This window comes from Cuculus canorus, chromosome Z (assembly GCF_017976375.1).
Source record: "Cuculus canorus isolate bCucCan1 chromosome Z, bCucCan1.pri, whole genome shotgun sequence".
Taxonomy (NCBI): Eukaryota; Metazoa; Chordata; class Aves; order Cuculiformes; family Cuculidae; genus Cuculus; species Cuculus canorus.
Window position 1 is genome coordinate 11,662,966 of NC_071441.1, and position 25,271 is coordinate 11,688,236.

At 36.9% G+C, this 25,271-nt stretch overlaps 1 protein-coding gene across 9 annotated transcripts in view; it reads left to right on the top strand.

The window, feature by feature from the left end:
* The window catches only part of RNF180 (ring finger protein 180), a 67,044-nt gene extending 42,517 nt beyond the window's left edge, over window positions 1–24,527 (top strand). For 4 of the 9 annotated variants that reach the window (XM_054055447.1, XM_054055449.1, XM_054055450.1 and 1 more), the window contains 3 exons: window positions 2,564–2,789; window positions 7,284–7,409; window positions 21,299–24,527. In XM_054055447.1, the coding sequence (XP_053911422.1) occupies window positions 2,564–2,789; window positions 7,284–7,409; window positions 21,299–21,513 (567 nt within the window). In that variant the 3' untranslated portion in view covers window positions 21,514–24,527. The remainder of the gene's footprint in view (window positions 1–2,563; window positions 2,790–7,283; window positions 7,410–21,298) is intronic. The other 5 variants (XM_054055451.1, XM_054055452.1, XM_054055453.1 and 2 more) reach the window with 5 other exon arrangements.
* The last annotated feature ends 744 nt before the right edge of the window (window positions 24,528–25,271 follow it).

Genomic DNA, 25,271 nt, shown 5'->3' on the forward strand with positions numbered 1-25,271 from the left:
TGAGATTCTCCTATCTGTGCATCGTACCATGATGACGAACCTATCTCAGAACCATTACCCTGGAGTCAGCAGTTTTGCCTCTAGCTTCCTCATTTACTTAATAGGCTTATGCAAAGACATTTAACTTGCAGCCAATGAGATAGGCAACACCTCTATACACATTGCATATTTCCTTTCCAATCAGAAAACCAGTCAGCAAAAGCTTGTCCCACCATCACCACCCATCTTCTGGTTTTGTGCTACCTTTTAGTTATGATTTTGCCTTTACATAGAATCATAGGATCATTTAGGTTGGAAAAGGCCTTTAAGATCATCGGGACTAAACCTTAACCTAATACTGTCAAGTCCACTTGGCTGGGTTTTAGAGGGCTGTTATTGTCACAATGTAATAGTTTCCTAATTTCTGCTGAAGTCTTTTCTGTGGTGTAGTAAACTCAGACAACTTTCCTCACATTCTGTGCCAAATTATTTTCTAGTTTTTGTCAAAGAACGGTATTGTGAGCCTTCCTTGATTCTAACACTACCTAACTGTAATCAACTCTCAATTACCTTTTGCCATTCTGTTCTGGCAGGAGTTGTCTGTGCTGTAAGCATAGACACGGTCTGCCTTAAGCAGCATCACTGCTTGTAATACAGTGCTGCTCTAACACTTTTCCCTACAGCATGGAGCTAGAAGAATAGGTCTGGCTGTTGCTGTTTGGGTCTAGCTTCTAGAGAAGCTAGAGAAGCTAGAAGCTGGTCCCAGCCATACCTAAACTGGCTGCTTGTTAGTACAGCCTCGTTGCCTCTGCAGAAAATTTCATTACACACTGGAGTTTTTCGAGCCCATCTCAAGTGCGGCATGAAGAAAGTGAAGCTAGAGTAATAAGCACTGACATAAGTACTGCAAGAGCCACACAGTTATTGAAGTTTAGGGTTGCAAAGAATTTATGTTTGGACACGTGCTAAACCCAAACTGTCTAACTGTCTCTATGTATTTATGTCACAGAAGGCTGGAATTTATAAGCCCTCTTGGCACCTGGTATTGTGGAAAGTGCAATACAAAGGACGAGCTGGGCTGGCAGAATGAGTACTTAACTAGAACTAATGAATTCTGGATACTTCTGCTCTATATTTTTAAATGGATTCTTGCAGTACCCATACTGTTAGAGCTTATTCATTATTTTCAGTGTTTCACATCCCAGGTAGAAGAGGACTGACTGTAATGAGAGACAACAGATATTCAAACCATTAAGATGTACATGTAATTATCTCTGAAACAGATCTAGAGACTCCCATCTCTACAGAAGGCACAAAGCAACAACTGCCATTAATATTTTGTGTGTTGGTATCCTGCAATGGTTGTCTGGCATGGCCTATGAGTGTCAAAATTGGCTGCAAATCAAGTATCTGCTCTACAGATGTACTGCTCTACAGAGTAGTATTTATTGGGTAGGAATGTATCAACAGATATGCTTAATATCAGTAATAGATGTCTGGGAGGACTTGCAGATCTGGCATTGCAGGACTAGCAGTGAGATAGATACAGAGCAGTGGTTTAGCAAGGGGCATGAGGGTATTAAGTATGGACACTGGAATTTGCAAGAAGTCACTGATACTGCAAGGCAGCTTAGAATTAAAACACTCAAACTGAGGTCATTAAGGAGTTTAGAAAAAGGGGCATGAGAGAAGAGTTTTAACACTCAATGGTGTCTGACACTTTCCTCTGCCTTGGTTTCTTCCTGGTGGTTCTCTTGAGTTCTGGTAGCTGTGAAATAGAGATGATGGATAGAAGAGTTAGAGGAAAGTCAGTGTCCCTTGTGTGGCTCCCATAGAGATAGAAAGAAAAAGTCGTCTTCTTTAAGCCAAAAAGCCTGGTCAACATTTGTTTAATTTCTTCACATTATGTGATTACCAGAGCAAAGCAGGAACCTGGCAATATGCACAAGTTGTTTCGCTCATATGGCATGTACACTATATAGGAAGTCCAACTATGTCCTGTACAGATATATCAGTGCAAGGAAATACAGAATATAAGTGCTGGCAAAAACAAGAAGTTACCAAAGATGTAAGAGGTTCCTTGACTTTCTACTCTAAGGTTTAGATTCTGCATTGTCGTAATAAAGTTGAGGCTTGGTTTAAACTGAGAGTGGTTATTCTTACTGAAACGAGCCCTTCACAGTTTACCTTTCAAAGGCAGAACAATCCATATTGTTTTGCCTTCCTTGGCAAAGTAGCCAAGTGTTTTGGTAAGAAAATTACAAATAAATTGTTAAAATTTGTTTTAAAAGAAGAAATCTGATCATAATACGGTTTTACTCAGCCTTTCTGGGTTTGTTATTTCCTTCTTTCACTGTCTTACACGATTTTTGTTATCCTTTCCCGCAGAGTGCTTGTTGTGACATTCCTGTCTTACTAGTATGTTTCATCATTTTATTAAAAGTAACCTGTATTAAAAATTAAGAATATCACCACTGTGTACCAACTTCTTGTGCATTATATAAAGTCACCTTCCTGCCAATTGATTTATCCAAAATATTTATGAGCTGAGCTGTGAAAAGACGTTTTCTCTCTCTTCTTGCAGACTGCCAATGATAACCTGCCTCCAGATGATGAGCATGAACTCAGAGGAGATAAAGAAAGCTATCTCTGTGCAGTGTGCCTGGATGTTTATTTCAATCCTTATATGTGCTACCCATGCCACCACATCTTTTGTGAACCTTGCTTAAGGAGGCTTGCCAAAGACAATCCAACCAGCACTCCATGTCCTCTGTGTCGCACTACAATTACCAGAGTCTTTTTCCAAACAGGTATGAAAATTAAAGTTTTTACAATATAGAAAAAAGTTTTGTAGTTTTCCATCTGTATTTCTGGCCTGAATGTATGTATTGAAATATGTCGTTAAAAGTATGGTGAAACCCTGCTAACCAAACACAGTCATAACAGGAAGAAAGAATGAAAAAATAACATACAATGGGCCATATCCAAAATGCATGCAGAGCACAGTTTGATGATGTTAATCCATTGCAGGGTTTTCTTTGCATTTAAATCTTCCTAGGACTATTCCACACAATCTTTCTTTAGTGTCAAGTAACTGTTCTGGATGCATGTTTTAAAACTTCTTTATGTTTGAAGTGAGGTGCTGATATTTTGCATTTCTTTAGTTTCCTCTTGGTAAGTAATCACAAACTCCAAACATAACAAATAATTCCTCCAAATATTCTAACAGTAAAGAATTTTTTAAATCAACTTAATGCCACACAAAAAAAAGTTCTTTTCTTCTTTTTATGACTTTAATTTAACTGCAAGTGGAAATAAAGGTAGGCAGAAATAATCTCCTGACTAGTCTGATTTTTAAATTCTCATCTGCTGGCCTCTTACACCCTCATCACTAGTGTTTCTGACTTTTAGCAGTAGGAAAACATAGTGGGTAAGGAGGACTTGATGTCAAAATGCGCAAAGGCGTAGAAAAGGGTAAGTACTTACTGCTGTAGATGGGGTACATGCAACAGCGTGAGTCAGTCTTTCATGCCTGGATTTTAAAAAGGTACATTCAAGCACCATGGATAAAATCGTACTATGATATCTGGAGCTGAGCCCTTTACAGCAGTAGAGCTGTGCCTAGACAGGCCATGAAGTAGTGGAAATTACTCAGCCATGCAGAAATGTTTGTTAGTTTTGCATGATGGAGAGATCTTGCAGCAATCATCTTCAAACTGAGAGAGTGCTGTGATGATGGAAGGTTGAGGGTGCACGTTAAAGCATGATTTAACATTGATCAGCAAAGCTGCCCAGCTTCTCTTTCTGCTTATGTACAGACTCTTCCTCTGCACAGGCACGACTTTCTATGATTTGTTGGCAGTCCAATTCAAGTAAATGACTGGGCTAAGTAAGAAGTTGTTTGGGCAGGAAGGAGGCATTTTTCAGAAATTCCTCCAGGATGGTTCTCTGGAAAGCTGCTGGTGGCCAGAAACAGGGACTGACTATGTCAGCACTGCGAGAGGGAAAGGTGCAGCTGAGCATCCTCAGCATCCCGCCTGGCTTGTATATAGAGGTTTCAAGCTGTTCTCACTTCATTTGCTTAATGTTTGATGCTCCTTTGGATTTGATGTACAGATGAAGCATTTCACCAATGGAGACTTTTAGTTATTTTAGGGCTGTTTAAATTTTAAAGAAGCTATTTAAAAGATTTGCTGCAGTAAAATACTGCTGGGAGAGCACAGAGAATAGAGATGCTTGCTAAAATGTATTTGCAAAACTTTTAAATACGTTTAAAGTACTATCATTTAAGTGAAATATTATCAAAGTTATTTGTAGCCTTTGAATAATTAAGAGACAATGTGTAAAAATATATGATAGGAAAAAATGAAGAAGAGGGATCTGGACACTTCTGAGTGATACCCACCAATGGTACAAGAGGCATAGGCATAAATGGAAAACATTAAATTCCACTTGAAGACAGGAAAATACTTTTTCCTGTGAGGGTAGTCAAACCACCAGCAAGGCTGTGGAGTCTCCAGCTGTGGAAATGCTCAAAACCCAACATGCTTCTGGACAACCTGCTGTGCCTGACCCTGCTTGAGCAGGTTGGGTTAGACAAGTTGATCTCAAAATGTCCCTTCCAACCTACCCCCTTCTGTGAAAATATTCTGAAAGTATGTAGGTTTTCTTCTTTGAAGAAAAGGATTTGTGTGGCTTAAGCGTAAATAGTGTTATAAATATATAAATAGTGAGTCTACTGTAAATAGAGGGCCATAGCAGTGTATGAGATATGTTTAGTATCAACAATGTCAGATGAGAGAAATCCGTGTGGCTTTGCAGCAGCCCTTTGTGTATTACTGTTCAGTATATAGCAATATATTTGAAAATAGATATGCTACATTTACTTTTTTTTTATTATACATTTAGTAAGAAAAATATTGTCTGTTTTCCCAGTGCATGACACATTGAGCACCTTTTAAATCAATGAAGAAATATTGATGATGATATCGTATCCTTAGAGAAATTAGTAGAATCAACATAGTAAGGAAGATGGATGGTGCCAGGCCAGCGTAAAGGGTAGTAAATATTTTTTTTTAATTGGGAGATTTATTAGACCTTTTAAAAGTTATTGTAAAGTGACAGCTGCTGTAAATTTGTGCAGCCAGTGAAGCAAAGTTGCTAACATTTTTTAGATAGTTGTCTGATGCTACAGCTAGGATGTCTTATTTCCCTCACTAATTTATTCTGGTTGCTTTATGCAACTTTCCTTTTGTATAACTGCATTTTCTTTTATAAGGTTATCTCAGAAAGAAAACATAAGGAGACATTCAAAAGTTCACTTTTTAGCTTGTACAGTTTTGCAAACTGAACATAACTGCAACAGAAGGATGCATGTAACATGTCAGGAAAACATGAAGGCTAATAGGTCAGTTATCCACCAGTGACGAAGAAAAACAGTGATTAACCCGGATCAACAAAGCTCGGTGTTGAGCCCTGAGGATATTTCCTCTGTCCTGTTGCCTCAGTCAAGTGACCATTTTCCAATGGTTTCTGCAGGCATTCCTATCTTTCGTAAAGACTTTCTTAAAAACCATTCTTCCTTTAGGATAAACTGACGTCTGATCAGATGATAGGGTGACCGCAGTATACTTAAGACAGTCGCTTTGATCTGATTGCAGCAACCCACTACAAGTAACTCTGTCTTTTAAGTGCCTCCACTATCCGGGGAAAGAGTGAGCCAAACTGGCCTTTACACTTCCATTCTTATAAAATTTTACACATGTTGAGAGTGTTTCCAAGAAGGGACAATCTGGTACTCGTGTTATAAATCCACTGCTGTGGAGAAGCGCAGATTCCGTGACTGTGCACAGGAGATCCAGGCACGTGGCAGGGAAAGGGTTGCTTACACACAGAAAAGCAGGTGGCCTGGCCAGCCTGGAAAGGTCTTTTACTAAAAGCCTAACCAGGCAACCTTCTAAAACCCGGTAAGAGTTGGCATCATTGCCTTTTCTGAAAAACAGGAGTTAGGTGCCTCACCAAAGGTTTCAGTATTTGAATTTGGACAATAAAGTTGAAAGAACTGAGTCAATTTTTATGACCTGTAAAGGAAACTATAATATTCTCTGTTGATGCTGAGACAGGCAGTCTCATCAGAGACTATTTCTCTGAATCTAATCCTCACCTAATAAGATACAAGAATTTAGAGATTTCTGTACTCTGTGTGTGTTGTGTAGCCTCAACCTGTATTCTGACACATTGAAATACAGGATCATTTGTAGAACAAGACTAGCATATTTTTTTTTTGCTTCAAATCTGCTATTGCCATCCTCTTACATGGAATAAGCTACTGCAACCAAAGAGCATTTGGAATATTTTCTTTTTTCTGGAACCTGCTCACAAAAAGCTTAGCTTTTCCAAATTTGCCAGAGATAAAATATTGATTATTGAAAAAGTATGTAAAGTTGCAATGAACCAGATAAAGTAGTAATACAGAAAACTTTTCAAAGATCTGTGAAAGGGCCTTTCTTTATTTTAAGGTAGAGAAGGAATTATAGTAGTACTTATCTGGAGCCATGGGGGCTTGAAGGGCTAAAATGGGGGGTTGAAGTTTTCTCAGTTAATTACTAGCTTGGCAACTCTATTACAAGCAGATCACTTGGTGTTGGGAAAATGTAATTTTTAAATTGTTTTCCATTGTTGTATTGCTGTGGATAGTTTTGACAGTTTTGAGTTACAGTCCATGTAGGTATTTCCCCACATTATATCCCAAGAAGCTGACGATTTCTTAAGATCGATAAATTGTGTCAACTCTTGCAATGTGTTGATCATTCTACAAATGTATTCTTAATTTCTGTTAATCCACAACATTTTATAAAAATTTTTTAAAAAATGTTTAGACTCTTCCTCTCTCCTTACATTACTGACCTTTATTGAGTGATGGTGTTAAACAAAAAATAATAGGAACTCACTGTGCTATTAATTCTCAGCATGTCCCTTCATTCACAGAGGTCATCATAGTTTTATATGTTAAATAGCCTCATTTATTGTGTACTTCGTTTTGCTAGAATTTGACATCATGTTTCCTATATGCTTTTTTTTCAGAGGTACAGAATCAAAACAGCGTGTTTTGATGAACAGCAAGACTTTTCTTGCTATATCTGGAAATGCTTGGGTTTATGTGGATTTAAAACAATTTGAGAGATATTATAATCATTAAAAAGGTTACTCAGTATGTAAAGCTTTTTTGTTTTGTCCTATAAATGTATGAAAATATATTGATATACAACACTGATGTGTACATTCTTTCCCATTAATTCTTATAGAACTGAACAACTCTACCAAATCTTTTTTCCCTATGGAATATTTGAAGTTAAAAGAAAATTTTCAAAAATCAAATTCTGCAAAATGGCCTCTACCAAGCTGCAAGAAAACTTTCAGAGTTTTTGAAAGTAAGTTTTTTTAAGCTCTAAATTTCAGTCAGTCGTGAGTACAATATTGGAAAATAATTCTCTAACTATTATATGCCATAGGAAATCTGAGATGGATGACTATTAAAGTAGATCTGAGTTAAATTCTCTTGGCTGAGTCATACACAGTACTCTGAATTTAAAGATAAACTGTGAATTATAAAAAGATATATCTTTGTGTATCTTTTTATTTATTCTTAAATCTTTAATTTTGTACACTTATCAGGATAATTGTATGTAGTTTCCTGTTTGGAAAATATTGTGTCTGAATAATGGAATGAAGAAAATCACCCAGGGAAAAAAGCTGCTAGTTCTGAGTGTGGTCAGTAAAGACCTGTCCAGAAAATATTTGGAATCAATCTTTTATGTGAGAAGTTGTATAAAAAAAGTTGGAGTAATATCATGTATATTATCGTTCATTGTTTGTTTTATGCATACAAAATGGAGTAAGGGACGTGAGTATTTTAGCTTTGTTTTCTGCTTATTGTATGAAGGGAGCTTAGCCCTCTAGTTACTAGTATAAGGCATTTTCATGTTTATTGACTGGTTGTTAACTGAAAAACATTTAAGTTAGACCACTGAAATGTGGGATTCACTGTTTACCCATGTTTCCCTGTTTTCAGTGTAGTGACCTTTCTTCACCAGGCCTCATGTCCACTTACCTATAGAATGGCTTTCTGTAGTGCTGTCTTGCTAGCAAATACATTTTCCCAACATAGGTGGAAAAATAGAACCTCTCTGAGTCTACCTAGGCCTTTCTACAGGTCAGATTTGATAAATTCTGTTCCTCCGCTTGTGAAATTGTGACACAGGAGGTCATGATTTGATACAGAAAATAACAGTAAGGAGAAGTTGTTGGCAGGAAAAACAAAGACAAGTAATTTTTTCTTCTAACAGCAGTTCACGTTAATGCTGAGCTTTTTGGTTTATTGTAATACGTTAGTTTTTGTATGTGGCGTAGTTCGTATATGTTCTGTAGTGTCGTATAAATTATGTCTTAAATGAATATTAAAAGCTACCATGCTGTGCTTTGCGCAAAACACAAAGAATTTAAAATTAAAGAAAGATCTGGAGGGGTCGTACAACTCCCGTACTGTGCTATCTGAAAATTGGGTGTCTCATTCCACAAAGGTAATTCAGAATGCCGAATTCATATATCTCCAAAGAGCAACGTAGAAGTCCCACACCAAAAGGGAACATTATTAGATCTAGTTAATAGGAGCCCGAACCACATAACCATCTGAAATGGTCTTTGCCTTCTTAAATACAAGTGTCACTGCCATGTTTCTGTCTTCTTGCTTTTTATTTGAATCAAAGCTGCTGCAGGGTCTGTTTCACTTCAAAATGCAAGTCTATAATGTACACTTTTTCCTGGACTGCTTTTTTTGAGTTTACATCTAAATTGTGCTTGGCAGCATCCAAAGTTCTATAATTGGCTTTCCTACCTTTGCTTATGTCCTCTGCCTCAGGAGGCTCCCAGACGCTTTACAAGCATAGAAGACTATGGCACTGGCAGAGGCTGCCCAGGGAAGTGGTCGAGTCACCTTCTCTGGAGGTGTTTAAGGAACGGGTGGGGTGGATGAAGCGCTTAGGGGCATGGTTTAGGGAGTGTTAGGAATGGTTGGACTTGACAATCTGGTGGGTCCTTTCCAACCTGGTGATTCTATGATTCTATGATTCTATAATAAGACTGAGCATACTGGCAGCAAAGGACTTCTGACACCACAATAGATGCTCTTGCAAATGCCGAACATAATATTATTGAGAACGTTGTGGGGAAAGAGGATACTTAGATCAACTTTTGTTTAATTAGGACTGGAACAGCCTAATAAAATTGCAGAAGGCGAAATGTAGAGAATGGGAAGAAGAATAGAGTGTGTGTATATCAGTGTAGAGTGACTAGAATGAAAAGGGCTATGATTGCAGTGCTTAGAAAATGATGAAAACATGCATTCCCGAAAGGGAGAATAACAGCCTTTTTGTAAGACAATACTGCATTGTCACAAAAGAAATTCTGTGCGACTGTTAGAAAGGTATGTGCTCTTTTGTCTAGTTTTTATCCAGCAGGTTCAGTCATCACTAAGAATGTAGCAGTTTTCAAAACTTCATGAGATTCCAGTTTTCCATAGGACAAAACCTCTTCACAATATTAGTATAATATTCCTACCATAAAAATGGTAAACTTTGAACAGTAAACCACTTATTATAGATGCTAGACCTAACAAAATCAGACCTCAGAATTATATTGGGGTGCAAGGGGAGAAAGATCACTGTTTAAAAAGAAGAAAAAAAAGTGATACTCGTTTTCAAGTTTCTGATGCTGTGATTACTGAGAAGAATAACAAGATAGGTGTTACTGAAAAGAGAAGGGGAAGCATTGATTTTAGCTATGAAGATTAAAGCTGTATTATAAGCAGTCTCTCAGAATAATCTTTCTATTGAGCTATTTTTCCCAAGTCCTACTACTCCATCCTTCCTTATTGCAGTTTTTCCTTTCAGTTAATTTCTTTGCTTCCTCATTTCTTTGTTTTAAGTTGTTTATTCCTTTTTCATACGAAAAAGACTGCAGTTGTGGGACCATGTAAGGCTTCACCAGAAGGCTTTCCCTTTTCAGCCATGATCCATCAGATTATTCAGTATAGCTTGTGGAATCACAAAAAGTTAATTTGCACACACGCATTTCTCACAAGATGCATTTACAGTCTACAGTCTTCACAGTAAGTGAATTTTCTGCCTCAGGGAGACACACATTACTAGGAAGTGTTGTCTTTGAGCATCTGTTATGCCTATAGAATACTGAGGCAGAAAACACAGAATCCAGGCACTGCTGGTTAAGTGTGACTTCTGCAACTTTGTCATTTTGCTGATGTGACAGCACTTGGACCCTAACATTTGCACCCATCTTCCTTGTTCACAAGTCCTTTCAGCTGCAACAGGTCACTGGTAAGAAACACAAGGCAGCTGTGCTCCGATTAGCCTTCAGACCTTCTCTTCTGCACCTCACCAAGCAGAAGTGAATCTGAAAGGAAAGCAAAGTTAAATGGAAGGAGAACATTGAGGTACAAAGGCCAGTGCCACAGAGCTGCCCTAAGCTTCAGCCCTGTTATCACTGCCACTTCCTGTCCCAGCAGCATTAGTACAAAGCTGTTTTGCTGAGGCTGTTCATCAGAGACTTCTTCTGAGTCCCATTGGGAGAGATATTTTGTAGCCTGTTCCCAGTCCTGAAAACTGCATCCAGAGCCAATCTTTGTAGGAGAGCAACATACCGCTCAGCAATTGCAGCTACTCAGTTGTCTCTGTTGGTTCATCAGTGCCTTGAGGGGAAACAAATTGTAGCTAATCTGTATGTGTCCTCAAAATTGCTTATTTCCATTTAACCGTGACATTATAGGATTTCTGTACTGGGAATATTGATAGCTATAATTGTGCAACACCAATGACTGTGATGGACCAGCTGTGGCAAAAATGCATACTGTAGCCTTTACCCCCTGTATTTCTTCACATGTCAGTGAATGGGTATTAAATTGGCATATTTAGTTCTGCCTAACGAACCGAGTGTTCATACTGGCCAGTAAGACAAACTAAGAAAATTTTAGGCCTCTTATGCATCCGTATTCCCCCAGCTGTACCGAGGGACCCAGATGAACTTCTAGGGGAGTTATGAATTCCAAACGGCTTTTAAGGTTGGTTTCTGAAAATGCTTGAAAAAACATAGCTGTGTTCAGGTTAAGAGGGAAAGTCCTTTCATCCATTAACAGCTGGTTAAACGGTACTAAACAAAAGATGGAAGTAAATTATTCATTTTTTTACTGGAAGGACATTAGCAATCTGGTCCTAGATGAGTATTTGTTACAGTCTGTACTATCCAATTTATTACTAGAAATGGTGATAACATTTGCTTACAGTACTGAAATATTTGGTATAATAATGAAAGCCAAGTGCAAGCCAAGTGCATGACAGAAGACTGTTGTGGCACTGAGTCATCTTCAGCAGTGTTTACATTGTTTTTCTTTCATTGTAAAAGTAGGTAGTAAAATGGAAGGGTACGGAGAAGATGAGATAAGAATATCAGTTTTAAATTACTTCCTGATGAGACATATGTAAGTAGACGGGTATGCTTCAGCCAAAACAAGAGATGACTAAAGAGGAAGGGTGATAGAGGTAATTAAAATCATGAGAGGCATGGCAGAAATGAATGGGCTGCTGTTACTCACTGTTTCATAATAAAAGAACTAGAAGATGTTAAGTAAAATTATCAGTGTGCCAGAGCGTGGGTTCAAATAATGGCAGATTCTTGGAAAAAAAAACTGAATAAAAAAGAATTTTTATTAAACTAAAAATACCACATTTGCCTATGGAGATCCTTGAAATGTGGGTTCCTGAGAGCTGAGAAAGAATGCCAGGAGTGTGTTGCAATATGTTTGCCCTGTTCTTATGTTCTTTCCTCACTGTTTATCAATTCCTCATTGTTTGACCTTGTCATAGAAAGAATGATAGGGTAGAAAGACCTTTAGTCTGCTATCAGTATGCCTATTGATGACATATCCTACAATCTGATGGCAATTGTGTCTTCCATTACAATTTTACCGTAAGCACTGTAACAGGATTTTATGCATTTTTCAATTAAGATTACATAAATATTTGTAATTTGCCCTCTAAAAATGATTGAGAACAATACATAATCCTGTTTAAACCACCCTAAGTAAGCTTCGATTTACCAGCTTGTTGAAGTGGTAGTCTTTCTTCAAGGACTCTGTTTAGAGCATAAAATATCTCTTGGTCTTAATATTTTATGTTTTGTATAAGATTCTACTGAGATTAATTCAGGTTATGATGGGTCTCTGAACAGGTTGTCTTTGTCACTGGCAGAAATTGGCAAGTATCTTTCACTGCATTTTAGTGCAAGTGGAGACTGATCCTTGTTAGCAATGCCAAATAGAGTGTCAAAGATAAATCGTCATCACTGAGCAATGACCAGTAAAATTGGTTGTATTCCTAATTAGCTATGAACTAATAATGTTTAGTAAAAGTTACGTTAGTCATGCTTCCCCAGCACACTCTCCTGATCCTCTTAGCAATGAAATGCATTGCACAGGAGAGCAGTTTGTACTCGAGCAGCCCCTAAAAAATCTCAAATCTGCGGGTGTAAATACATCTGGCCGTGAAATTTAAATTTGCCTGGTTTTCATTCCTTTGGTTTGATGCCTCATAGAAATCCTATCCACTGTAAGAGTAACAAAGAATTTTTTGTTGAGAATAGATCATAGAGATATCAATTGGCTTCATCCCTATCAATGAGTTAATAGAGAAGAAATTAGGATGAACATGCACATTGTTCCTGCTACCTAACATTCCTGTAATTTCTGTTTCATACATATGTGCCACTCATACAAATGGCTCCCTGCCATCCCAATATTTGGCCATGAATGTGAATTCAGTTTGATCTAGAGCCCTTACTGGGCCAAAAACTGCTAAGATTTGTGGAGGAATATGGTACTTGCATAGCGTAATTATAAAAAGTGAGGCAACGTTATTTGGGCAAGGCAGAGTTTTGGAGATCTCTAAAAGTGAAAATAAAAGATGAAATTTTAATTTGATGAAGGACAAAAGAGGAAGCACGAAAGCACTCAAGGTGACATGGGAGAATAATAAGCAAGAAAAGCTGATGCTAATTTTATTATAGAATAAATATAGAAGAAGACTTATATTGTCTGAATGGCTTATATGAGCCAGATTAAGGATACCTTCTCAAAGAATCAAGAGCAAACAGCAGAGTAAAGTCAGGATACTTTTGGATAATATTTTAGCTGAGTAGATAAAGATGGCCTTTCAAAACAGCATCGGAAAAACCTAAAAGATAACCATCATTACACATTTAATGAAGTATTAAAGGAAGGATTTTTTTATCATCTTAAGACAAACAGTCAATTAATGAGTTTATTTTTAAGAAAGTGTTTGCATTGCTGTTATCTTTCAGTGTTCCGCTAAAATTGGCTTTAAACATTGAAGCCTTTAGCATTGAAAGGCTTGTGGACAGCAACAAAACTCTGCAAAGTTTTTTTTTAAATTGTGTTTAGTATTAAATTTGTATATTTTTTTACACTATAAAGTAATCATACATGTCAACAAATAAGCATCTAAAGAGAATTGAGCGGTATGCCAAGTAGCATTCGCATTAGAGACAAGCATCAGTGCGAGATCATTTTTAATGTTATTTTATATTTGTTCAGTTGTCTTGAGCTGTTAGATTAAGCTTACCTATAAATACCAATAGCTTTTGCCTTTACGTATTTTATACAGTAGCAATATGAAAAAAATGGAGCCTGAGGGGATGTAAGTAGTTAGGGAGAGGTTGTAGGGAAGGAGGAAACTAGAGGAAGACGATGCCATTACTGCAACATGAACAAAAGAGGGAAGGCTCTTATGATTTAAGGAGAGTTGCTGACAGCTGAAATTTAGTATTTGATCAGCTGGGGAGATGACAAAGGTAAAGAAAACATGAACTTGCAATGTGATTTTTAGAAACGTTCAGTGACAAAAAGTAAGGGCAACATAAGAGGGTGTTGACGAATAGAGTTCAAGGCCGTGATGATGAAAAGGCTTAGTGAAGAGGTAGTGGAAGATAAATGGAAAATAGATAAAAATTAATAAGAAAGTTCACAGAGTCAGAATATTCTGAGTATTTTTTAAGATTATTTTTTCATATAGGTTATTGGTGCATATGCCAGGGAAAATATAATACTTCAGGTTACTGTCTGGAATTCCCTGCATTTCATTGTCTACACTGTCATGGCAAAGAGAGTTGTCTACAAGTTAAATTCACTGTTAAGTTTATCAACATGCATATATGAACAGTAGTGATTACAAATCCCCATCTTAAAGGCAAATGTATGAAAATTACTGTAACTGTAATGTGTACGTCATCAATATACATGTAGAAAACTTATCTCTAAAATTAAAGGAAGACATTTTTATGGTCTAGAATGTATGGAAACTGCATTTAGATTCATGACACAATCTCATAGGGAGACTGTGCAGCTTCATTTCTTGGTGTCAGTCATCAAGACTATATGGGTTGCAGTCAGAACAGGTACAGTGAAAGGGAAGACAGTTAAAGAAGCCGATGTTTTGTATATTTGCAGAGCTCGTTTGCACGCTAGGACATTCATTTTAATTGTTGTGTGATATTTTTATTTCACCTGTGTATTATTTTTATTTCATCACCTTTAATTGAATTTTTATATAAAGTGATTTCAACATAGTAAAGAAAAAGAGTGTAGGTTTTGCTGTGAATCATTTTAAAAAGCTGTTATGTGATGTCCTGCCTGTTTGGTACTTAATATATTATGGTTTAGGGGAAGAAACTAAAAGCAAACAATTCAGTTAGCAGACTGGCTATCAAAATTCCTTCATGTCTTCCACATCAAATGACTTCTACATTGTGAAATGTGAGATTAACTGCTCTGATTTAGTATGCTTCCCAACATTTAAACTAGCCAAGTATAATATTTGTGAGTATTGATAATTATGGAATAATCACAGATGTTTGGACAGAGTGTGGTTTCTAAGCCCCTTCTGCTCTCCCAGAGTCCTCTTGTTTCTTGATTCATTTACTTCCAGGAAAATAAACAGCACAAGATAAAAAAAATGAGTTGTTCTAGTTTTCTTTCAAATTTATGAGAAGGACTGGTCACAATAGTCATTGAATATTTCTCATAAAATTGGTAGATAGATTTAATATCTAATAAATTACCAAAAATGTTTGTTATGCAATAAAGCAAATTATATATGCAAGTATTTAATGTGGCTTTATGGATTTTGTCATTCATTTTTAAAGCTTTGTTTTGTTTTCTTTCCCAATAACCTGATTCTTTGGTAAGATATATTAGCTTACATTATAGTTTGTGTTTTAATTGGTAAATGCTGAATTATTAGTCTGTAATGCAGCAAGAGGTAACCGCCTTCACACGTTTTTATTTGGTTACTAATATTCAGAATGTGGTTGTTAATTTATGGCAGAGGTGCTGTATTTACATCTTAGAATTCAAACAAATGTTAGGAACATGCAAAATACTTGTATTGTAAATATTTCTAACTGAAATCCATTGAGCTGTATTTGAATGGAAAAAATAATCTATATAGTTGGTAGAGTTAGTGGCAGAGCTGCTATTCAGGGGGACCAAGACAGTCTGAAGAAACAGGCTGAAAAACACTAAAGCAGGTGCTTCAGCAGATAAAGTTCCTTTCAGCCGGGAAAAGAGAAACAGACCAATGCAGAACACAGAAAACATGATGTAAAAGAGCATCTAGTAAACTATTGTAGATTGTTGTTGGAATCCCACTGCAGTCTGTGTAGTTCAGAAAGTTCACATGTGATTTGGAGAAGTGATATATACAGTTGATAAAGTTTATTAGCGATACTAAATTGTTCACTTCATTGATGATAGTAAATATGAACTCGACAGCTAACATGTCTCTTCATCAGTGACTTTGAAGAAGCAACAGAATTCACTCTCATCGGGTCTGCTGATGACAATAAATTGGAAAACAGGTTGATAGACTCAGCAGCAGGACTGCCATTCAGAGAGACCTAGACAGGCTGGAGAAATGTGTAGAAAGGAACCTTGTGAAATTCAATAAGGACAAATGTTGAGTCCTATATCTGGGAAGGAAAAGCGCCTGGCAGTGAGACAGGTTGGGCACCAACAGCCTGGGAGCAGCTCTCTGGAAAGGACCTAAGCATCCTGATGGAGAGAAAGCTGCACATGAGTTAGTTGGCAATGTGCCCTGGCAGCAAGGAAAATGAATAGCATCCTTGGCTTTATGAACAGGAGCATGATGTATGAAGAGCAGTAGGTGATGGAAGTTTTATTCTCTGCTACTCAGCAGACCATATGTAAAATGCTGCAGCCTTGCCCCCCTTCCCCTCCCTACCTCCAGTACAGGAAAGACAGCACTAAATTGGAGCAGGTTTAGCAGAGGGACATTAGAATGCTCAGGGGCCTGAAGCACCTGACCAGTGAGGACAGGCTGACAGAATGGCTTGTTCAGTCTGGAGAAGCCTAGGCTTTGGCAAGAATCTCCAGGCAGCCTTGTCATAGCTATAGGAGATCACTGAGAGGACAAACCAGCTGCTCACAGTGGTGTGTGGCAGGAGGAATGATAATGGATGTGAGAGGTTCAGACTGCAAGTAAGAAAAACATTTTCACTGTGAGGACAAGCAAGTGGTGGAGCAGTTGCCCACAGAGATTATGCAATCTCCATAATACACAATTCACTATGATAAGCTGCAGAAGGGATGATCTGAAGTATGGAAGTTTTTCATATGAAGTAAATCTACAAGTGTTTTGGGAAGGATATTACAGAAGAGGGATACAAGAGGTCTGTAAACTTATGAATGGCATAAAGATTTTAGGAAAGATTGTTTGCTGTCTTGCAGAGACATTCTTGCATTAGCAATTTTATCAGCAGTATTGGATAGGGCAAAACAATTGTCACTGAGGGCCAGATGTCCACCACTGCATTTTAAACAACAGGAGCAACTTCCTTCACATCTCAAGGGCAGTATGTCCACCAGAAGCTGAAGCCTATTATAATGGGACACATTGGAAGCCTTAAAGCTCATCTTCTGGTTTGGTTTCACCTGAAAAGAAATCAGTTTACTTCCTCTAAGACTAGTCCACAAAGGGACACAAAACACAATAAGTGGAGGCAATGTGAGATCTAGTTTAAAAGTATGCACAGCCACACATAAGGAAAGAAAATCCTATCAATACCATTTCAACACACTGTTCTGAGCATAGCTTCCAAAGCTGGGGTCTGGAGCTGCTGGTAGCTGCAAAGGCACATATGGGAGGCTGTCAGTCTGTTCTTGCCTTTTTCTGATAGTCTCTCAGCAGCTCTGTCAGTAGCTAATCTGCTGGAGCTTGTAGTTAGAAAGAAGAGACTGCATCAAAATTACCTTGATACATCTGATTACCTAAGAACACTTGTTCTTAGGTAATTAAATTTTACACAAGCACTTATCATGTAAATAGATATAGCTTGCATATTATTCATATGGGCACAATTTTAGGGTAAAATGTTCCATCTCATGTCTTGCATCTTTTACATCTTTTAGTCATAGCAAAATTAGTTCAGTCAATTTATAAAATTGGGAGACTATTATAAATTCTTCTTAGTCTTACTTTGAGTATTGCTAGTACCTCCACAGGATGTTGCAAAAACTTTGGCAGGGACACATGAAACAGATGTGCCTATTGATGCTCTGGTGAAAATACTTTTTGATTTGCATGCTTTGGTGGATATAGAAGTGTGATTTGCACACAACTTTGTTTTTGTTATCTAGTAACAGGTTTTTACTAACAGTCTGCCAGACTCCGCTGGCGCTGTGCATGCATATTCATGTGATTTGAGTGGAACTTCTTGTTCAGAGTATAGCAACACAGGCATGGACAAAAAAAGTTAAGCAAAATGTCTGTTTTAACAAATACATGCCTGTCTAGAAATATTTAGGGGCTGTATTCATCAAATAAGATAGAATTTCTTTTTAAGGAAAGATCAAATACTTTAGAAGTAATTTGAAGGTGCCTCAGGTCTTCTATTTCATAATTCAAACCATTATTCCGTGTTGCTGTACAGTTAACGAATTGTACAGGTCACAGATTTTATCTGCAGATGGCTAGAATCAGATGCAGACATGGCTTATTTCCTCTCTAGCTGGAGACACAAATATCTGAAGGTATTTTTCATGTCAGAATTTACTAAAGACAGTAGTCGTAGTATGGATCGTAGAGTATGCAGTAGCCTTTATGCATGATCATACAGGGTTTCCAAATCTGATCCTTGGTTTCCATACTGTACGCAAATTCACTTGATAATATACTTCAAGGAAAAGAAATAGTTTTTATTCTTTGTTAGCCTCTGTTAAGTCCTAGAATTCAGTTTACATAATAGTTGTATTATTGACATTTTTAGTTGAAGCTTAATCAATTTACAGATGGTAAAAAAGAGGCTATTTCAGCAATGGAATTGAAATTATTTCACATAACTGGCTGTCAACTTCAATAGCTTTACTCACACTCAGGGAAGCCACAGGAATTACACATGGTGTATAGGAAGCAGTTCCTGATTGTATACATACCTTTAATTCAGCACCTACAATTTTTCTGTGGCTTTCTATAGGAAGAGCAATTAAAAAATAGTCAAATACTTAAACTGCAGTTCTTAAATATTGAGTGATTACATTACAAAGTCTAATCTGTGATAAACTCAGTGCAGGTTTCCTTAAGGTGAATGACACGGACATAAAAATCAAGGATAATATTTGTCCAAATTCTGTAGCAAGTGAGGACTACCAAGTCAAAACTAATGTAGGTACATGTTTGCACAAATTAGTGATTATCCCTGTTGATCAAAAAAACAGCCTCTGGCATGTTGTATTATATTTGCTTTAAGAATATAATAAAAAGAAAGCACAGATAGCAGACTTGTCTAGGACTGTCCACAGAGGATAATATACAATAAAATTCATGGGTGAAAGGCAAAGTGAATGATACGCATTAATGATAAAATTGAATGCCAATTGCAAATTAAATTAAAAAGGTAGAATATAAACCTACAAATGTAGGTGTCTATTTGACGATGTATAAAAAGTATTAGAAAAGAAATTAAGGAAAATACAGGTTTGAAATTGAGGTAGTTTTTAAATGAGCACTTTTCAAGTAAATTACATCTTGGAAGAAAGATACTTAAAGACTATAATTTTTTGAGAATTTTGTTACTGAGTTACAAGTGTTATTTTCAGTAATCAAAGCTACTGTTTTAAATTAACATAATTTTAATTTACATAATCTAAAGCATAACATAAAATCAAGGAGGTCCATATCATACTCTAAACAGATCTTTAGCATCTTTAAACAGATCTTTAGCTCATGTACTTCAATAACATTTTGTGGTATTATAATGTCAAACTCCTGGAATTTTTTACTCTTCTTTTTTCTAGAGTCAGTGCAGCATATTTAGCTGAGGGAAAAACCATAGCTCACTTGGAGTCACTGAAAGCCATCATAAAACATCATCACTCTCTTAAATAGCATGAAGACTTCATATAGTCTGCAAAATAAGATAAATAGAGAGATTCTGATGTGTACAGATCTAGAAACTTAGTATCTGCACATGACAAAATGATCCAAATTGTCATTAAAAAAAAAAAAGTAAAAAAAGAAATACAATGGCATCATGATATCTAACAATGAGGGGTTATCCAAAGGAGGAATTTCTGTCTCAGTGGTCTAGTCAAATTTCTAAATAAAACAGTCATTAAACAAGTACAGGAGGACCAGTTCACATAGGTAATTCAAAGTCAAAAGGCCTCTGATTAACTGTCTTAAAGTGGGTTCCCAAAAGAGAAAATTCTTTTCTTTGAAAGGCATGTAAACTATTCTGCTGTAATAGTTCTGAATATTAATTCAAAATAAAAACACAAAGCACCAGTCAATATCCATCACTGAAAAGGAAAAACCTTGAAATTCCAACAAAGTTCTGTATTAGGACTCTTTCTAAAAATAGACTTCTGTGTTATCTTGAATAAGGTCTGAGAATGCTAAAATGAAGGTTCCTGGCCTGTGAACACCAATTATACACAATTATTTATATAAGTCAAAAACAGAAGATGGAGGAACTTCAAAGAGGCTTAATTAAGCTGGACTAGAAGGCAGCATAGTAGCATATAATAACTGATGAATACACACTGAGGCACACTGGTATGCAGGGGTGCACACTCAAGAAGGCACTTCCTACCCACTGTGGAACTCCAAAAGCCATGATGTCAGTGTCAAGGAGAAGAGTCTGCGCAGCTTAACAAAGACCTGTTTCCCAAAATCAAAGAATGCATCATAAAGATTGACAGTCACCTGAAATATGAACTACAATCCAGACCAGTATTGACAGCATTCCCTCCTTGTCCTTTGTCAGAAAGGGACAGATCTGCCTTTGCAGCCCAGCTCCAAACCTCTTTCCTGTGCTACACCCTGCGATCTAATACAGCTGCACAGACACTTTTCTAACTTAGTGTCTTCACACATGCAAGAACTATGTGTATTCTCTTATAGTTCTTCTCTTACTACATAGTGAAGTCAGGAGAAATCAAAAGGAAGGATTTGGCAGGATTTGGCAGGATCCTATGCTCAGGCCGTTCTTGGAGCCACAGGGTTTTAACTTCCACTTGGAAGGCTGTGTTTTCATCTGCTTTTTTAGGTATTATCAGCATTCAAAAAGTAATTGAAAAACTGTATTTAAACTTGGTACATATCAAATAGAGGCATAGTGCTAAGGCAAGTAGGAATTACTTAGAAGAGTATTTTGAAAAAATACTCAAATACTAGAAAAGAAATTTAAACATATTTGCACTGCTGAGCTGTGTGTGTACACATATGGATGTGTCTCAGTTACTGAAGTATTCAGATGCGTAGACATAGCGAACCCAGAGATTAATTAAACCAGTGATTAACTACAGTATTCTGGTGTTTCACTTCTAGATCACTGAACCAAATTCAGTAGAAGAAGATACCAAAAAGAGAGGTGCTCACAGGTCTAGGTAACACAAGCAGATAGCATTACTTCACTATAGCAGAGAATGCCAAATAATAAAAACAAAAAAAAATGTTTTATCCTTCTGAGATGGAAGATAGTTACCTTTTAAATCCTTCAAAATCAAGAGAGCTTCTTGTCCAACAAAGTGAGGAAACCTACTAGTGAAGTGTGATATTTGCTGCTTTTATATGTCCTGTAAATAACTGGGGAAAGGAGGATGGTTTATTTTTTTTTTCTACCCAATCTGGTTGCCTTTATAAAGGTTTTTATCTTCTAGTCTGTTTTTCAGCAGGTTTTCAAAGACACACAGGTACTGTAACAAGGAGGCATTTCCCACATGCTGCTCACCGAATGGACTACATGGACTTTGAGGATGATAGCCGTGGATGGCGGTTTGATATGGACATGGTGATAATCTACATTTATTCTGTCAACTGGGTAATAGGATTTATTGTGTTCTGTTTTCTTTGTTATTTCTTCTTCCCTTTTTAGTCTGTAGTAATCACAGTTAATTAAAACAGCGGTTGTGTGAACCAAAGTAATGTGAACAGAAACAATTTGAAGAAGGCAAAATGTTTGTTTGATATTGCATTTTTATCGTTCAGAAATGTATTAGACTGCATCAAGCTTGCTGTAAGGCTGTATGATACTTCTGTGTGACATAGGATTTGAGCTTGATTCCAAATATAGTGTGAAATCCAGGTTATAATCCATTCAGTGGGAGTTTTGCCTTTATTTTGGTCGGAACAGGATTTACCCCAATGTAGAAAATAATTGCTCTGTAGAAATAAAAGGTACTGCTTGTGCTCAGAGGAGTTCTGTGTCTTACAACAGAATATGATCCACAGAGTCATTTTGGGGTTTGACTTTATGTCAATACACTATGCTCACTTTCCTTCAGTTCCTCATAGGTAAAAGCAATAGAGATGCTTCCCATTTGTAGTGAGATCTTTTGGGAATGGGAGGTTATAAGCACTGCAGTTCTGCACCACAATATTGTACAGACATTCATCAGAGCTATTTCAATGGTATAATCCAAATTCTGGAAAAATTTGACAATCGATAGACCTGTCAGCATCCTGCTGTGGAGATATGCTGTACTCAGTGCCTGAAATTTTAACCAATATGGTTTGAATATTAACCAAAAAAAGAGAAATGACAGTGAACAGTGTGCTGACAGTTCATCTTTTCAGCAAGTGACAATCAGAATCAAGTAACAACCCCAAGTTCTGCACATTAAAGGGACCATTTCTGTGCATATTCCCAGAATAACACTGGACCTTTTTTCACTCATCAGATGAGTGTATTTGGATCCAGCAAGACAGTTGATGGAGGGCAAGCAGCAGACCTGCTGCCCCTAATGCCATGACACACTAACCCCAGGAAATACTGGAGAAAGAAGGATTCTCCATTGTAAGAAATCAGTATCATTATAAAAACAACCTGAAGTGTTGGCTCACTAGGACTATGTGTCTCCAGGGAGAACACACAGTAGTCATTTGCAGCTTTCATTGGAAACAATTCTAAAGCACTTCATAGTTATTCTATATATAGATTGCTGAGTTACAGTACCAAACTGCAGCCAGTTCAGCAATCATTCCATATGTGCTGCTTAACACAGTCTTTTCAAATGAAAGTGAACGAGCACCTGTTAAATTATTAAGGGGATATTAGAAACTATTGCAGGAAGCAGGTGCTGAAGAATGGTACAAGGTAGTTCAGGGACTTACATGTTAGGACAGCACAAGGAAGTTTTTATTTCTAAGAGCGTAACCCTGCAAAGTACACTCTGGTTTCATCTAGAAAAGCATGTGAGTCTATGTACATAGTCCCTCTGGTATCAGGATTTGTGGGGGAGACCTGCGTTTTTTTTCAGTAGGTGGTGTACTCCCCTGTTCTACCAGAGAACAAGAAGAAATGTGTTGTGGAAGGTGCCATATGCCAGAAGTGATGGAACTGAATGAATGTAGGGGTTTTATTAAGCATGTGGTTTTGCTTCTGTACTGGAGCAGGGCCAGCATGGTCAGTGACCTATACGCTAGAAACTGGTCAGGACCAGAAACTTTCACTTAATCTGAAAAACAGGCCTAAATTACCTACTAATATTTAGTTTTCTTATAGGTTGCATAAAGCTGTCTCTTCGAGAATATATGCATATAACTAAAAATTACAAGCCTAACTACACTGATGAGACTAAATAACTTAAACCATCATTTTTAGTATATGCAAAATTAAGGAGATATTATTATTGACGTTCACCATCACCACATAGTCATGGTTGTGACAGAAATGTATTTTCTGTAATTACAGTATATCTTGTTACTTTGTCTCTACCTAAACGTGATTGGTGCTTTTACTGGTGGCATTAGGCATGAAGTTTTGAAAGCTTCAAGCTTGTAGTAAAGCACTTGGTTAATCTCTTTAGATTGATACAAATAAGTCTTTTAAAAGCTAGTTGGTTTAGGTCATAGGCTCTTGCATTCCTACATGCAGACGTGTATGTCAGTATATTCAAATTTTATCAGTAATTTTAAACATTTTTCTCATCTGTGCCAGGACTGGAATGCTAAATGAAATTCTTTTTGCCTCTCTAATCTTATGAATTTACTGCTTCTATCTCAGCAAAAGAGAGAGACTGATTCACCTGTTAAGCTGGAATTGCATGTACCTTTTGATCTCGGCAAATACTAAAATAAAAAGATGTCGTGAAAAGCTAATTATATTTAGATGACATAGTCAGCTACATAAAAATTCCAGTAATATAAAATTATTTAAGTAGGTTATCTGATAAAGCAATATTCTTAAGTAAATTTTCCAAAATACATTGAGACATAAAAAACCAGTATGACTAGTAACTAATTATATGAGAACGAGTTACTTATATAATTTTAATATGTTGCCACGGTTTTATTCTGAAAAGGGCAAGAAAGGGGAGTAAAAAAATCCAATGTGATGTTGGCACCATTTGTACATTTTCAGCAAGAATTGATGACTGAGAGTGGCTGAATTTTCCTAAAGTTAGTAGGAGTAACAATTTTGTATGGCATTTCTAACTGTGTAGCTCTACCTTTCCTCAAGGCTTAAACAATAAACTGTTTCTAGGGCTATGTAGTTTTACTTTATATTGGTTGTTATTCATTTCAGGCGACAATTAGTTTTAAAAGATTATATATGTACACGAGACCTGCAACTCTGAGAGATATCCTCCATAGGAAAACTCCTAAAAGGTGCAGAGTGGAGGTACTTTTTTTTTGTCCTTTATTGCTTTTTGGGGATACATACTTTTGTAAAAATACAATAACAATTCAATGTTATTGAAGTCTGCCTGTAAAATACGATTAGTATCTGTGGGAGCAAGAGCAGGTCATTTGTAAGCAATTTTCTTGTTAAACCAATTCTGCTCTGCAAGCTTGACTTTCTTGTCTACAATAATATTAAAATGTTTGCAATAAAATTTGGGTTGTTTCTAACATTTTGCAGTCATTTCGCTAGATTCTTCTTGAATTAAATTAGAATTAAACTTTAATATTTTTTCAATCAATGTCTTTTTTATTATCCTGTCTGTGCTGTTTCTGCTTGGGGTGCAGATAGTGTTTGTTAAGTTTTTTGCTACTGTGATTAATTCTTTTCATGCCAGCAGCCTTTTATTTGTTTCAGTACTTTCCAGGAAATGGCCAGCTTTTGTTGGAAATCATTTTGAGGAAAGGTGTTGATCTTATCATTCTGATAAGAAAGAATACTCAATGCTGATGCTGTTGGGCCAGACCTATTCATTGTTGAAGGCAGCAGAAATCCAGGACAAGACCAAGTTTGATTTTGACAGGCAGAGGGACTGTGCACACTCACAAGTGTTGTTTCTCACCTAGCAGTGGGTATGTTTATAGCTCTTCCCTCACACAATTTAGAAAAGAATCCCGAGCAGTAGCTACACAGGGAGTAGCTGCTGTGAGCACAATGGAATTTCATAGCTGTGTACCTCCCCACGGAATCATAGAATCACTAAGTTGGAAGGGACCCACTGGATCATCTGCGATCTAAGTTAAGGCTTTACCAGTACACCACATACACACCTGAAATATTTGCATATGTCAACAACAGCTACTGAAATTTCAACAGGTATTGAAATGGAAAAAGATAATGAAGAAAAAGAGTTTAGGTTTGTTTTTTCATTTCTAGAGAAAAACAGTGCTGATAACGTGAATCTCTGAGAGGAAGAGCAGCTGTTGTAGCTATCGTGTGACTTGTCTTGA